Raw genomic sequence first — 16105 nt, 5'->3', positions numbered from 1 at the left:
GGGGGTGAGGAGTGTGTGGAGGGTGAGCAGTGGGTCTGACTCTGCGATGCTGTAGTAGGGTGACCCATGGGGGCTGGTGTGGCCCACAGCAGTCACCCCTCCCCGGCCCATGCCCCTGTTGGGAGGCCTCTCTCAGCACTTTTCTGTTTGGTTCACGAGTTGTGAGGGGAAAGGCAGTCGGGTTCTGGAAATGCAATTGTGGGAGAAGGGCCTGGAAGAGTTCTGTGCCTGTCGGGAGCAGCAGGGAAAAGGGGGGAAGGGAGCAGGAGAGTCCCTGCCTCAGAGTGAAGGAGGAGGGGGAGCCTGGGTCGTTGGTGCGGGTCCTGGGAAGCAGGAACATGGCCTCTGAAGGCCCCTCTTGTCTCTGGCTGAACTTCCACAGACTCCACACCTGCCCTGGAGGGAGGGCAGCTGTGGCTGTTAGTGGCTGGAGCAGGCCCTGGGCAGAGGCCTCTACTCCCTGTGTAGTGGGGTTGCAGCTGGAGGCTCTTCTCGCTCTGAATCATGCAAGCGGAGGGAGCTGTCCAAGCAGGCCAAACTGGCTGAGGGTTTGGCTGGATTTCGGGCCTTTGGCTTAGTCCTCATGTTTCGTTTGGAAACAGCACGTCTGGGCCGAGTGCAGGTAACTCCCACGTGGCCACAGCACAAAGCAAACAGCTCACACATCTGCTGCTGCTTCCTCTGAGCCGGGAAACGTGAGAGGATGGGAAAGGAGCCTGGCAGGCAACTAGGCTCGGCACTGAGCCCCAGCAAGGGGGAGCCAGGCCTGAGGAACCGAGCAGAGCCCAGGGGGCACAAATCCATAGCTTTTAGTGCCTCATGATCCAGTCGGACCTCCTGCAGAGTCCAGGCCAGAGAATCCCACTAAGTAACTCCTGTGTCCAGCCCCGAACGTCTGGCTGAGCTTTCAGAAAGACACCCTGTCTCCATTTACAGACTCTGAATGACGGAGAATCCGCCGCATCCCTGGGTAAGTTGTTGCAGTGGTTCATTCCCTGCACTGTTAAAAATCTGCATCTTATTTCCAGTCTGAATTTATCTAGCTACAGCTCCCAGCCGTTGGATCTCATTGTGCCTTTGTCTGTGAGATAAAGAGCCATGTTCTCTCAGAAATCTCCTCACCATGTAGATACTTCTAGACCGTGATTGAGTCATCTTATTTTTATTTATTATTTGTATTGCTGTAGTGCCAGGGAGCCCCAGTGAAAACACAGAGCCAAAAGATAGCCCCGCCCCAAAGAGCTCACAATCTAAGTATAGGACAAAAGACAACTGGTGGATTCAAACTGATGGGAGAACAAGGAAACAATGAGACAGTTTTGGCCAACATGACTGGTTTCAGCACACCAGCTTGGCCTTCACCTTCTGTTGGATAATCTAAATAGATTGAGTTTCCTAAGTCTCTTGCTATACGTCAGGGGTTCCAGGCCTCAAACCATTCCAATAACGGTCTCACCAATGCTGTGTATGGAGGTAACACTACCTCCCTACTCCTATTGGGTCGTCCCCTGCTCATACACCCAAGGATCCTGCTGGGAACTCATGTTCAGCTGGTTTTCACCATGATCACTAAGTCATTTTTAATATCGCTGCTTTCCAAAAATACAGTCTCCCTCCCTGTAACTGACCTATGTTCCACCTTGAATTTGGCAATATTAAAACACGTTTTGTTCAAATGAGCTGAATTTGCCAAGTGATAAGCTATCCAGCAGTGATTTCATATTTTCTACCAAATCATTGATAAAAGAAATTGAATAGCATTGGGTGAGAACAGAGCCGTACTCTTATTTTTTGTGATTTGTTTGCTAGTTTTTAATCTGTCAGTGGACTGAATTAATATTTGGATCAGAAGATCACATGGTAGTGAAATGCCTTGCAGAAGTCTAAGTCTGATGTGTCAATACAGTTACCTTTATCAACCAAACTTGTGATTTCATCAAAAAATGACATTAAATATCTGAGCCCTGGAGAGACGAAACCAGACCAAGCGATTATGGCAAATAGCTGAACTGCAGCAAGGGCATCTGAGCCCAGCAGAGCCTGGGGGAGTGTATCTGAGACCCACTGAGGAGGAGCTGAGTCTGAGAAGCTCAGGGAGTTGTCCAGGCCCCGGAGGGGCACAATACAGACAGTTTGCACACCCACTCAGCCACTCTTAACCACTGCAGTGCCCTCTTGGCTGAAGACATGTGAGCAGTGGCAAGTGGAGGCATTACCCACCCCCATTGCTACACAATGGGGTGGTGGTGTCCCGACAGCCATGCCTGCCTTAGCAGCTCACAGTCAGACCCAGAGCTCCTTAGGTTCTATAGTACAGAGACTGTTCATTGGAGAGAGTGATGGGGGGTGGTAAATAATGGTGCATGGACTGTTCCATTGAAGATAGTGATGGGGTGGATTCTATTCCATTCTATTCTATTCTGTGTAGGTTTTGGTACTGCACTCATGACGTAGTATTTGAGTGCCTTCCAGTAGTGCATTAAGCAACATGACTACACATCTGTCATGTGTTGTTTGTTCTCTCATCCTCTCTCCAGCTGGAGAAGTGTGTGCAGTGAAGTGTCTTGTTTAGGTGTGTTTTTTAAATTATTTTTTAAAATAAATATAGATGTTGCTATGTGTTTGTATTAGAGAAGGCAGGATCAAAGACATGCTCTGCACTTGGAGGGGAAAGTGGTGAGATTTGTGATGGTTCTTAGTTCCTGGGTGAGTTCATTCCTCAGTCTCACGCTGCCCCTGGAGAAGTTTCTGTCTCCTGCACAGGTTAGCTTCACTCTTATTGTTGAGAGTTCCATTGTGCTGGAGGAGCAAACAGTCAACTACTTTCTTCATCCCAGAACTTTAGATGGTCTTTTAGGTATCCTGGGCCCAGGCCATAGAGCACTTTGAAGATAAGAACCGAGACCTTGAATTTGATTCAAAATGCTAAGAGAAGCCAATGTAGAAAGCGGGGACAAGTGTGATGTTTCTTACTGTAGCCTGTGTTGTTGAAGAGACATTCTGCAGCTTTCTGTACTAGCTGGAGTTTCCTAAGTGCTGAAGGTTTCATGCTGAGGTATATCATATCATTGTAGTCCAGCTGAGAGGTGATGAAGGCATGAATAACTGAGTCCAGGTCTTTGGCTGTCATGATCAGATGGCGTCTCCTAGCCAACCAGAGATGGTAGAAAGCATTACTCACGACCATTGCGATGTGAGAGCTCAGCGAGGAATCCAAGAGTACTCCTAGACTACAGACTGAATTAGCCAGTTGTGGATATGAACTTTCAATCAAAGGAGACTGCATCATGGCTGCAAATGCCTCAAAATACTTTCCTCCCACCAGTATCACCTTTGTCATGCTTGGCTTCAGTTTCAGCCAGTTATCTTTCATTCATGAGTTGATCTCATCAAAGCTCTGGGTCACCTTGGTGGTAGTGGTGTGGTAGTATGTGGTGAAGGATGGGTAAAGCTGTGTGTCATCTGCATATTGCTGGTGCTTGAGTCCCTGTCATCTGACCATTTAGTGGTTGCATGTCGATGTTGAAAAAGATAAGAGAGAAAATATCAATTGGTCCTTGTGGAGCCCTGCAGGTGAGAGGTCTAGTTGTGGAGATGCAGTCTCCCATCACAACTCTTTGGGAGGACTCAAACCATTTTAGTGCATTCCCTTGGATGTCTCTCACCTCAGCTGAGACAGCAGTATCTCCTGGTTGATAGTGCTGAATTCTGCAGGGGGGCTGTTAGCTGGTGGGTGCAGGCAGGGCAGATCCGGGCATTTTGAGAAGGCTTCCTGAATGTGTGTGATAGTTCTTTGTGGCGCTTGGTGCTCAGCTCTGATGCAGACTATGGGCCCCAAAAATTGATGACGCGGTTTACCACCCTAGATTGCTCCTTGGGGCTGGATTTGGCAGTTTCAATGGAGGCTGATAGACGGGTTCTCTTGGCCTGTAATACAGCCTCAGCATAGACTTTGAGGAATTTATGTTTGATCCTTTGTTGGCTGATGACCTTTGTTTTCTGCCTGTTGCTGCACCTCTCTCTTCATCCAGTGCAGGATGTCAGAAAACCAAGGAGATCTGTGTGAGCAATGGGGAGCAAGGGGCTGTTTGGGGACCAGCTTGTCAGCAGTCAAGGCCAATGTAGAATAGTAATGATTCACCAGGTGCTTGACTCCTTGTGTTGTGAGTGCGTGCTGATGTCCTTTAGCAAGCTTTGGAAATGGTTGAAATCCATGACTCTTTGTGGTTGAATACGGATCATTGGTCTTTTTTGTTGCTGGAAGGTCTATGGCCACTGCCTTAATGAGGTGATTGTCAGTCCAAGACAGCGGCCAGGTTCTAATGTCCTCTGTCTTGATATAGGTCCAAATCAGGTACAGGCTATGACCAGATATGACCTATGAAAGTCCTAGGGAGGCACGTGAGGAGATGAGTTTTTTGGGTTTTGCATCTAATAATAATAATAATAGTGCACGGACTATTCCCTGGAGAGTGTGTGTGGGGGGGATAATAATGGTACACAAACTGTTCAGTTGGAGAGAGCAATGGGGGCAAGTGGGAGAAAATTATGGTGCACAAAGTTTTCCATGGGAGAAGGGGTTTGGAAGTGATCCCGTTTTCAGCGCTCTGTGCTGCAGACTTGCCCCTGAGGGACCTAGTGGGGCGATTCCTGGGAATGGATGGGGAGATGTGGAAGAGGGAAAGAAGAGTGTGGTGATTAGAGGAGAGGCAGGTGGTGGGAGGGAGATGTGCTGGGAAAAAAGGAAGTAGGTGGAGGGATGTATGGGGGCCAGGAGGGTCCATGGGGGGAGGGGAAGGGGCTGTGGTGGTACATGGGGGAGGAGAGTTGTGAGGGAGGTGAGTGTTGCTGTTACAGCCAGAAGAGCCACGTTTGTTCCAAATTCCTGTGAAAGTTATTTCCTCCCCTTGCCAGCAACCTCCTCCTGGGCTTGGCACGGCAGCCAGCGCCATGATTAATTCAAGTAGCATTTCCCCTGGAGCTGCAGCAGCTTTTCCACTGCAGCGGAGAGGCCCCAGCCCCCTCACACGCTCCTCTTCCCTCCCCATACTATGCTCCCTCCCCTCCCACCCCAATCCCCAGCCTTCTCACATGCTCCCCGCCCCATCCCTAGCCCCATCACACGCTCCTCTTCCCTCCCCACACCACCTCCACCCCATCCCCAACTCTCTCACACCTCCCCTCCTGTCCTGTTCATACATTCACCTCCTCCTCACACACTCCTCACCCCTCATATGTTCCCCATCCCAACCCCTTTGACAAGCTCCCCATCCCCTCAGACACTCCCCTCTCCATGTCCCTCACACTCTCCTCCCCTCATAAATTACCCTCCCCCACCCCCTTACATGTTCTCCTCCTGTCTCCCTCATACAGCCCCCCACATACATTCCCCCATCCCAACCCCCATTTCCCTCCCACACTTCCATATGGTTCCTTCCCATGTCCAACCCCCAGCCCTATCACACACTTCCCCCTCCAAATTCTCCCACCCCAGCCCCCTGACACACTCCCCTTCCCCTCAGACACTCCCCTCCCCAACCCTCACTGCCCTCCTGCCCTATCCTCCTCCTCACACACTTCCTTCCCCCAACCTAGCCCAGCCCCCTGCCCCCATGTTCTCCCACCGCTCCTCTCCCATGCTCCCCCAACACTCCCCTCACACATCCTAACCTCCAGCTCCCTCACACACTCCCCACCGTCTCTCACCCCAGTCTTCAGCCCCCTCACATGCTCCTATTCTTTCCTCCTCTACCCCTGATATGCCCTCTCCTACGTTCCTCCTCATATACTCCCCTCCCCCACCCCAACCCCTGCTGCCCTCCCCATCCCTTTGTACACTCCCCTAACCCCATGGAGTGTGTGGCTGCTTCCCCCTTGCTGGACCCTCCCCCTTCATTTCACCAGAGCGCTCTCGCCAAGACCTCTCATGGCCTTTTCCGCTCTAGGTCCTCTCATGCTTCCTACACCACCCTCTCTTGGCTCCCCTGTTACCTCTCTGTCCCCCTTGGTGGGTCCTCCCCCTCTTTTCTGCCAGGGGGTCCCATGGGACTCAACACTCATCCCCCCACAGTGACTCCCATTTCTGTTCTGATGTGTCAGATCCTGCTTTGTGGCTTGCTGCTAATGTCTCCTGGGCATCTCATCCTCACCTCTGCATGGCAAAAGCCCAGCCCCAATCCCCTGAACAATTCTCAGTCATTCTCAGCAACACCTACCCGCTCCCACCCTCTCCATCATTCAGGCTCATAACCTAGACATCCTCTTTGACTCTTTGAGTCCTCATCGCCTGGCCTCATGCATTCCTCACCACTTCCAGCCCAATCACTGTGCTCCTCCTCTCCAGCCCCATAACACTGCAGTGCTCTGGCCCCATACAGCATCCCCACTGCTGTCCCCTCTCAACTCCCTCTTCAACTCCCTGCTGCTCTGCCAGTGGTGCCAGCCTGAGCCACGCATGTCAGCTCCACACTCGGTGGTCTCCAGGGCTCCCCCACATTACCCATATTCATGGGATTTCCACACCCGCCAGGCCCACTTTGCAGACACTCACCAGGCCCCAACCCCTGCCTGCCCATGAGAGACCACAGCTTCTCAGTGCCCATCCTGAGTGGTGCCGCTCGCCTCCACATTCATTCCACGTTTGTGTCCCTCCTGAAGCCCTTTCTGTGGCATCCATAAAGAACTTGCTTCCACCCCTCCCTGTTGTCTGTCTGGAGCTCCTGGGGCCGGGTCCATCCCCTCTTCACTTCTGGGAAAATGCTGAGCTTTCCAGTGCCCCATGGAGCTTGCAGTGCCAGACATTCTGCCCCTTAGCACTGTACCTGCAATCAGTTTCTTGGCCCTTCAGGCACTTTGCAACTCACTTGGCACTGGCTCAGCTCAGCTGCCAGGGTACTGCACTCCTGTCTCTGTATCTCCTGAGCTGTGTCTTCCTGGATCCAGCCCCTAGATGTCCCAAGCTGCCCACCATTCCTTGCCCCTCCCTATGAAAAGGGGTAACGCTCCATGGACCCATCTGCCTGCTGGCTCTGGATTAGCTGTGCCTGGGGGCCTAGGACCTGACAGGGTTGCCAGTTGGAAGTCCGTGTGTGTGCCCTGCTGCTGCCTGGGGCTGTGAGGAGCTGTGAGTCTGTGTAGTGGCTGTGCAGATGGCCATGCTCTGTGCTGCCTTGGGACCTAACCCCTCACCCCAGCCGCATGTGCAGGATGCTCCTGGGTCTGCTCCCTGACCCCAAGGCTCAAGCACACTACAGCCCACTGTAGTAGCCGGGAGCTAGAAACAATCCGCTCCTGAAATAGAAGCAGTGGCCACTCCCAGGCTGCATTTAGCTGGTCAGCAGCTGTGCCAGGGCTGGGGTGGGCAGAGTGCCTGGCATGCAATCAGGCAGAAGGAGCCGTGCGTGGGATCGTTGACCACACTGGCGCCAGCCTCCCCGCCTCTCCCACCAAGAGCCGTCACTCGGAGGGGCGGGAGCCCAGAGCCAGATGTTTGCCAAGCCACAGTGTAACATGTGCACAGCAGAGACTCAGCTGGGGCAGGGTTCCAGCTGGGCTCCCTGCCTGCAGGCTGGGCCTGCTGGTGACAGGGAGGACAGCCTAGAAAGGCGGAGCCCAGCCTGAGAGGGGCACAGCGTGACACGCCCCCTCCCTGACATGTCCAGTCCCTGCCCCAATTCACCCCCTGCACCAGGGGTTGCAGGGAGGGAAACGCTAGTTCTAGCACTTGGTTTTTGGGGTTATGAGTGGCACCAACACTGGGGTTTGGGGAGCTTGGTGTGGTGGTGATGTTTTGGGGCTCTCGTGCTCTCCAAATGGGTTTCTGGAAACAAGTAGGCTCCCCAACTGCATCTGACACATTGAAAAAGAGACCCCCACATACAGTATGCATACCTTCCCAGTCCTGGGGTGGAAATGGGCACCCTCCCATCCTCCTGGATCACCCTTCCTGTCCTTGCTCAGTGCTTTTGGGGGGATAGGGACCCTATGCCCTGCACCCTCTCCTTCCCTGTCTCTGCTCTGCACTGGATGCTTTCCCTGGATTTAGTACAGGTTTTCTTTGTTTCTAATCCTGACAGGATGTAAAACCTGAGCCACATCTCCCCCTGCCTGGCCCCCGGCTGCACTTCCTGCTGCACAGCCAGGGCAGAGATGGACAGGACTGCTCCCCCCCTCCTGACACAGAGCTAGGGGTCTGCAAGAATCTCACCCTCTTCCTCCCCAGAAGGCAGCTCCCTCACCAGCCTTTGGTTTGCTAGTCAGCTCTGTGCCGGTGGCAGCCACAGCAGTTCATGCTGAAAGACTCTCAAACACCAGCTTCAGCAGGGTCAGGCTGGATAACAGCTTGGATGGGAAACTTCCAGAAATGACACACAAGCTGCATGGTGGGGGCTCTCTAGGGAGTGCTCTTCCCTGGCAGTCAGTGCTGGACCCAGTGCCCCACAACCCAGCACAGGATTAGGGGGGTTGTGCTTCAGTGCAGGGGCTCAGTTGGGGGCACTCTCCCCTCACAGTCACTGCTGACCCCAGTGCCTCAGAGCATGGGGTTCAGGCAGTCCCCTGATGTGTGCCTCAGGCACAGATAGACCTATGCTGCCAGATCAGTGTCAGCACTTTGCTCTGAAATCTGAGTCCCAGGTGTGGGACGCTGGGCTCTGCAGAAGGGTCTATTCAGTGCCTCTCTCGGCTGCTCCATTATTCATGTGCTCAGCTCTAACATTGCGGAGGCCTGTCTGCGTGAAAGGGTGTCACAGTGACAGACTTGGCGCTGGCAACTTCAACTCTGCCCCCACCAGGACAGGGAGCTCAGTCACTTCAGAGATGGAAATAAGCCAAGGAGTCACTCCCCTGTCCCCCAGTGGGGGCAGTTTGCTCCAACTAGGCCACTTTCAGCTCCAAGGCCTCACCAGCTCTGCATCCCCGCACAGAGCCACCCTTTCTGGGAGAGACATGCTTAACTGTACAGCCGCACTGCTCTGCAGGTTGGGACTGGAAGGCAGGAATCATTTACATAATGGAAACTACCAGGGGAACTTGAACTCTCTCTGTTTGGATTTGACCAGGACACCTGGATTCACATCTTGTTTTGGGATGGTAGGACTGCACTGGGGCATAAGGACCTGCACTTACTGAGAGGCGAGAATGACCCCTACTGAGCCCATCACCCCCACTCTCTGCAGCGCAGTGAACCCTAGATAGGGTTGCCAATTTTGGTTGGATGTATTCCTGGAGATGTCATGATATGACATAATCTTTAATTCCTGGAGGCTCCAGGACAATCCTGGAGAGTTGGCAACCGTACCCCTAGCTCTGCACACCAGCACTTTCTGCCAAGAGAGAGTGCTCCCCTGCTTAGCCCCCACCCTACTGTCTGGTACACATGTCATGGAGTCATGGGGCAATGCTCTGGAACTGCTCCATACGAAGCCAGTCAGGACTCTGGGGGAGTTTCCTCTCTGTGAGCAGACTGTTTCCAGGGCAAGAAGCTTCCACAGCTTTGACCTCCCTGGGTCTGAGCTCGGAGCATTCAGCATCCCCTGCCCCACCGTGCGCTTCCCACAGCGAGTCCTCACAGGTGGGGCTCCTGCGGAAGCCAGAGGACCCTGCACCCCAGCTCCACAGTCACGTGACTCTCAGACAGTCGGGAAAACAGAAGGTTTATTAGACGACAGGAACACAGTCCAAAACAGAGCTTGTAGGTACAGAAACCGGACCCCCAAGTCAGGTCCATCTTGGGGCCAGGGAGGCCAGACCCCGGGTCTGGGCCTCCCTCTCTTTCCCCAGCCAGCTCCAAACTGAAACTCTCCAGCCCCTCCTCTGGCCTTTGTCTCTTTCCCAGGCCAGGAGGTCACCTGATCTCTTTGTTCTCCAACACGTTCAGTTGGCACCTTTGCAGAGGAGGGGCCCAGGCCATCAGTTGCCAGAAGGCAGGGTGTCGGCCCTTCTCTGTGCAGACAGCATCACACTGGTCTCCTAGGGCTCTGCAACAATCACACCCCCTTATCCCACCACCTAGAGACTTAAGACATGCATAGGGGAAACTGAGGCACCCACACAGTATTCAGAGAAAACATGAACATTCCCACTTCGTCACATCACATTAAATGGATTAAAAGCTGGTTAACTGATAGGTCACAGCATGTAATTGTAAATGAAGAGTCAGCATTGGGCGGTGTGTTTCTAGTAGGGTCCCACAGGGATCGGTTCTTGGCCCTACGCTATTTAACATTTTTGTCAGTGACTCAGATTCATAGATTCCAAGGCCAGAAGAGACCATTGTGATCATCTAGTCTGTATAACACAGGCTGTAGGACTTCCCCAAAATAATTCCTAAAGCAGATCTTGTAAAAAAACATCCGATCTTGATTTAAAAATTGTGAGAGATGGAGAATCCACCACAACCCTTGGCAAATTGTTCCATTGGTTAATTTCTTTCACCATTAAAAATTTATGCCTTATTTCCAGTCTGAATTTGTCTAGTTTCAGCTAACCATTGGATCTTGTTAGAACTTTCTCTGCTAGACTGAAGAGCCCATTATTAAATATTTGTTTCTCTTGTAGATTCTAATAGACTGTGATCTAATCCTTAAATCATTCTTGTGGCTCTTCTCTGAACCCTCTCCAACCTCCTTCTTGAATTGTGAGCACCAGAACTGAACACAGTTTTCCAGCAGGGATAGTATCAGTGCCAAATATAGAGGTAAAATAACCTCAATCCTCTGATTCAAGATTCCTTGTTTATGTATCACAGGATTGCATTAGCTCTTTTGGCCATAGCATCACACTGGGAGCTGAGGTTCAGCTGATTATCTCAGCATCCCCCCCAATTTTTTTTCAGAGACACTGCTTCCTGGAATAGAATCCCCCATCCTGTAAGTATGATCTACATTCTTTGTTCCTAAATATTTACATTTACATTTAGCCTTATTAAAATGCATATTGTTTTCTTGCACCCAGATTACCAAGCAATACACCACTTTCTATCAGTGACCTCTTCATTATTTCCATCTCCCCCAATTTTGGTGTCATCTGCAAACTTTATCAGTGATGATTTTATGATTTTTTTCCAGGTCATTGATAAAAATGTTAACTAGTGTAGGGCCAAGAACCAATCCTTGTGGGACTTCACTGGAAATACAGCCGCTCGCTGATAAGTTTTATCATTTGATATGACTATATCATCTGTTTTTTCCCCAAATAGAGAACAGAAATATTTATTGAACACTTCTGCCTTTTCTGCATTATTATTGATAATTCTACCATTTTCATCTAATAATGAGCCAATTCCATTGCTAGGATTCTTTTTGTTCCTAATATATTTTTTTAAAAACCTCCTTCTTATTGTCCTTAACTCTGCTGGCCATAGCTTTCTCCTTGTGTCCTTTTGCTACCCTTATCAATTTTCTGCAATTTCTAGCTTCTGATTTATATTCATTGTTGGCAACTTCCCTTTCTCCATTCGTTATACGTGTGTGTGTGTGTGTGTGTGTGTGTGTGTGTGTGTGTGTGTGTGTAATATTTTATAGCAGCCTTCACTTCCCCTCTAAACCAGATTGGTTTTTTAACCAGTACGGCCTTCTTCCTTAATTGAGCATATGGACAGCTCGAAATGACAATGACCCAGCAGAGTCCCTGATATGGAAGATTTTGGACTATATGATGGTCCTGAAACATGTACAGTTGTCATTTAATACCCTTAAAGTCCACCTTGCTGAGATATCTGTATGTCACGCCCTGATACGGTCATATGTAGTCTGCTCATACCCTATGGCATCAGAATTCCTCAAGGGCTTCCATCATGCCCTCCAGTCAGAGACCCAACTCCCACTTGGGACCACAATGTTGTCCTTCTAAAACAAACAGAACCCACAGTCTGAGCGCTTGGTATACCAACTTATGGCATTACAGCTTTATTGCTCAGACTGCCTTACACAGCTTTATACAGGGACACCCTCTGGCTCTGCACTATCCTGTGTGAGATGGGGAACTAGTCCTGCACAGTGTCCAGATGGGGCTGCACCATTGATTGATACAGGGGGCATTAGAATAATCTCTGTATTATTCTCATCCCGTCCTTTATGCATTCAGCCATCTTGTTTTCTGTTTTGCCTGCAGCTGTGCATTGAGCAGAGATCTCCGTTGCACTGCCTACAGTGGTACCCAGCTCCCTTCCCTGAGCTCATAGTTAATTTAGGCCCCTGTATGTATATGAGGGGTTTGATACTGTTCCTCCAATGTGAATTGCTTTGCAATTCCCAACATTTAATTTAATTTGCCATGTGGGTGGGTGGGCCAAAGGCTAAAAATGCCAGAAAGCAGGGGTGTGTCTCCATCAGAGACTGGAGACAGACTAGTGTGGCTTCTTCTCATGTCCTTCCACCTCAATCAGGTTTTTTTCCAGTGTCAGGCACATGCTATGTCTGGTCTGGAGCTCTGGTGAGATCTTCTGTGGTGCATGGTTCCTCCAGGAGCTGGCAGACCAACAGATGTTCCATGGTTTGTGTTTCACCATGGTCACATGTGTCTAGGTCTTTGGAATAGCCCCACTTCCGCATATGGACTTTTGGCCTGCCAGCTCTTGTTCAGAGGTGATTTTAAACATCTCCAGGTTGACCAGTCGTTCTCTGTGCCTGTGGGAAGGCATTCGGCAATGTCAGTGTGCCATTTGACATCCTTGTTTTCAGACTGTGTGTGCCACATTTCCAGTCATGTAGCCACTGATGATTCTGTAAGCAGTTCTGTTCCAGTTAGGATGCTTCTCTGTGATTTCAGGCAGCTAACTGCTGCTGAGTGGCCATATAGTGGATGTCTGGTATCGCCAACCTGTTGTAATCATTCTATTTTGCTTGTGACCACTCTCCTAATATCCAGTGGAGCAATTCTGGCAGGCACATCAAAGCTGTTCACAGTTGTTGGTTTTAGAGATCCCGTGATGTAGTGGCAGCTGTCATTCAGGACAGAGGCCAGGGCTGCCAGGTGGGTTCTGCCTGACCCAAATGATGCACATTTGTGGCCTATGTGGCGAATCCAGATGTTACAGAATCTGAACTTTTATTTTAAGAGCCGTTCTCTCAGTCTCCTGGTTGGAAGGAACAGTTCTTTACCCTGCAGTAGCTGTGGTTTTTCGAGGTGTTGTAGTCAGTGTGGTTCCCAATGTGGGTGCACATGTGCATGGGGCTGGAGTGTTTTTGACTAGCAGGGTCTGTCAAAGCCATATATGTGGCCTGTGCCTCATTCCACTCCTGTAGGAGGACATAAAGAGATTAGTGGCCCTGCCCTGCCCCTACCTCCCAATGATTCTGAGATCAAAAGAAGCTCAAAATAACCCCAAACTCACAGGGTTTGTGATAAAATAGGAGTTGGCAGCATTCTGAAATTGCAAGACACCCCCCCCCACCCATGGGCAATCAGGGCCAAATTCACCCTGTGGAAATGGCAGAAGGACTTAGGGACAAACTCTGAGATGTAGTGGTAGGGAACGGGGTCAGTGGTTAGCTAGTGCCCAGAACCTGATAGGCAGGCACTGCCATCAGCTGTAACTGATACTGTAGCTCCATAATGCGTCTGACGAAGTGGGCATTCACCCACGAAAGCTTATGCCCCAATACATCTGTTAGTCTATAAGGTGCCCCAGGACTCTCTGTTGCTAGCTCCATAATGTAATGCCAAGATGTGTTAGCCACTGAGATGCCAGGACCTTCCTGGCTTCTGCTCAGCTCCTGGCCCGGGGAACCTGGTGGCAGTAAGTTCCACAGGCCAGTTATGCACTGGGGTTAGAAACATTTCCTTTGCCCGAGCATAAATTTGCTCCCTGTCAGTGTCAGTGACCCCCCCCCCTCCATTCCTGGGTGGCGGCTGGGATGACATAGGACGTGCCCCAGTCAGACACTATTCTAGCCAGTATTTTCTCTCCCTCCATCCCATCCCCTCTGGCACTAACTGCCCTGGCCTGGTCACTCGCTCCCTGGGCAGGAATCTCTCCAACCTCTGATCATTCTCATCTCTGCTGTCGCCCTTTCCCAGATTGGGGGGCGGGGGAGAGGGCGCAATACCAGCGCAGTACCAGAGGAGGGAAGGGGAGAGTAGACCCAGGGCAGTGTTAGGGGGAGGGGTAAGCATACCCAGTGCTGTGCTGGAGGTGGGGAAGGTGGGGCAGAGCCAGCTAGGGGGGAGAGGGGAGCAGACCCAGTGGGATGCCGGGGTGTTTGGGGGGAGCAGACTCAGCATGGTACTGGGGAAGAGAGGGGAGCAGACCCAGAGCGGTGCAGGGGAGGATAGAGGAAGCAGACCCAGAGGGGTTCTGGGGGTGCGCCATTGAGGGTGCACTGGGGACAGGGGAATACTCTGTACATATTACACCAGAGGGAATTCCAAGGGGCTTGGTACCTTGGCCTGCTGGGACTCAGCTATGTCAGGGCACCTGCTAGATGGTAGGGGCGGGAGTGGGGGAGGGGGCTGTGCCACGTGAGCTGTCACCCTGATCCAGGGCCCTGCCTGCTGGAATGCGGGAATCTGAGGCTCGCCCAGCTAATCCCGGGTCCCTCTCCCTGTGCAGGATTAATGGGGATTAGGGGGCTCTGCTGCTGGAGCCCCTCCCAAATGCTTCGCATTCCCCCAGCCTGGCCCCATGGCCACCAGGAAGGATCCTGCTTTGCGCCAACTTTTCAGGGAGAGCTGTGCTTGGAGCAGGTTTGGGGGAAGTGCCCAAGGAAGAATTGAGCAGGGGCTTGGAGAGTGCAGAGGAGCCTTTTCCCTAGAGATGCTGCTGCACCACCTCCCAGCCCTTAGCAGCTACTGTCAAGCCCTGAGCCACTTGTAAGCACACAGCTAGTGTGAGCCCTGTGCAAGGGACCTTTGGCAGGAGAGTGGAGGAGGCTAGATGTGTTTGTCCCGACAGTCCTGCCCTGGCCCCCATGCTTCTCCCCTCCCCCTGCTCCAGACTGTCTCCTTCCCTCACTCTTGATCCTACTGGAGCTGCCCCCCTGCCCTCATCCTCCCATCCCTCCATTTAGGCTCTGCTGCACCAGGGTGGCCTCCCCCCTGCACCCTTAGTTAGAGGCCCCAGCATGTGGGGGGGGGGGGGGCTGCATCTGCAGGAGGCTCTCATTGTCCTGCCTTAAGGGGCAGAGATGGGGCCACTAGCGGGTGGAGACCCCAGCAGCCCCCAGGTCCTGCCCTCCAAGTTCCAGCAGCACCTGTGCAGTGATTTTACTCTGCACCCCGCCACGCCCCTGGTTAATTACCCTCACTGTTAAAAGTTTGTGCCTTATTTCCGATCTGCATTTGTCTAACTTCAACTTCCAGCCATTGGATCGGGTTAGGCCTTTGACTGCTAGATTAGATTAGATGCTTTTGTGCCTTGTGACACATGAAGCAACCCAGTGTTTCCACCTCTGTCTGGTTAATGCCACATTTCTTTCTCTATTATAGTCGGTTTCCAAGACGACAACATCTTTTTCAATGGTTTTTGTGACATTTTGGGGTCCTTGCAGACCAATAAGGGGTTCTCTCACTGCCTGGCCTGTAACTTAGGGCCTTTGTGCTGTGCCGCTATGTTTCAATTCCTTGACACCCGCAACCTGCCCACAAACACAAGGTCTCACCCTGGCTCTCACGAGCCTAGTTACTCTTTGCAGGGTGACACAAACAACCCTTCCAGTCCCGGGTCTCACCTAATACATCCTCCCTGAGTTCTTAATTACTAGACATTTGGGCTGAAGGCACAACAGAAACCTGCTTGGGATAAAAATAAACAAAAGTTCATTTAATAGAAAAAACACAGATTGAAAGAAGAAATAGTAAAGGGAAAGCAAAGATATATAAGTTACACAGAAAATAACATAAAGATACAACCTCAGGCTTTACGTTTTCATATTAGATAAAATTCTTTTTCTAATAAGAGTTACCTATTGCCTTAAAACAATTTCCCAGTTTACCCCTTAGCTATAGGAGAGGAGGAAGCTAGCGCATGCCTAAGAGTGAGCCACACTCGTCGTGTCTTAGGTGCCTGGGGGAAACCCATCAAAAAGATCATTGCAAGATCTGCCGCGAGTTCCGCCCGAGAACACGTAAAGAACGGGAACAGCAGCTGAAGGTGATCCTCATGGAG

General features: G+C 51.3%; 1 protein-coding gene across 1 annotated transcript in view; it reads left to right on the top strand.

Annotated features, from left to right (window-relative positions):
- Nucleotides 1–923: 923 nt before the first annotated feature.
- LOC113405094 (protocadherin-16-like) overlaps nt 924–16105 on the top strand; it is a 31530-nt gene continuing 16348 nt past the window's right edge. Inside the window, exon 1 of the mRNA XM_026657755.1 lies at nt 924–970. Within this exon, the coding sequence (XP_026513540.1) occupies nt 944–970 (27 nt within the window). The 5' untranslated portion in view covers nt 924–943. The remainder of the gene's footprint in view (nt 971–16105) is intronic.

The sequence above is a fragment of the Terrapene carolina genome, unplaced genomic scaffold, assembly GCF_002925995.2.
Source record: "Terrapene carolina triunguis isolate 2854851 unplaced genomic scaffold, T_m_triunguis-2.0 Scaffold303, whole genome shotgun sequence".
NCBI classification, from domain to species: Eukaryota; Metazoa; Chordata; order Testudines; family Emydidae; genus Terrapene; species Terrapene triunguis.
This window is presented reverse-complemented; position numbering and strand designations above follow the sequence as displayed.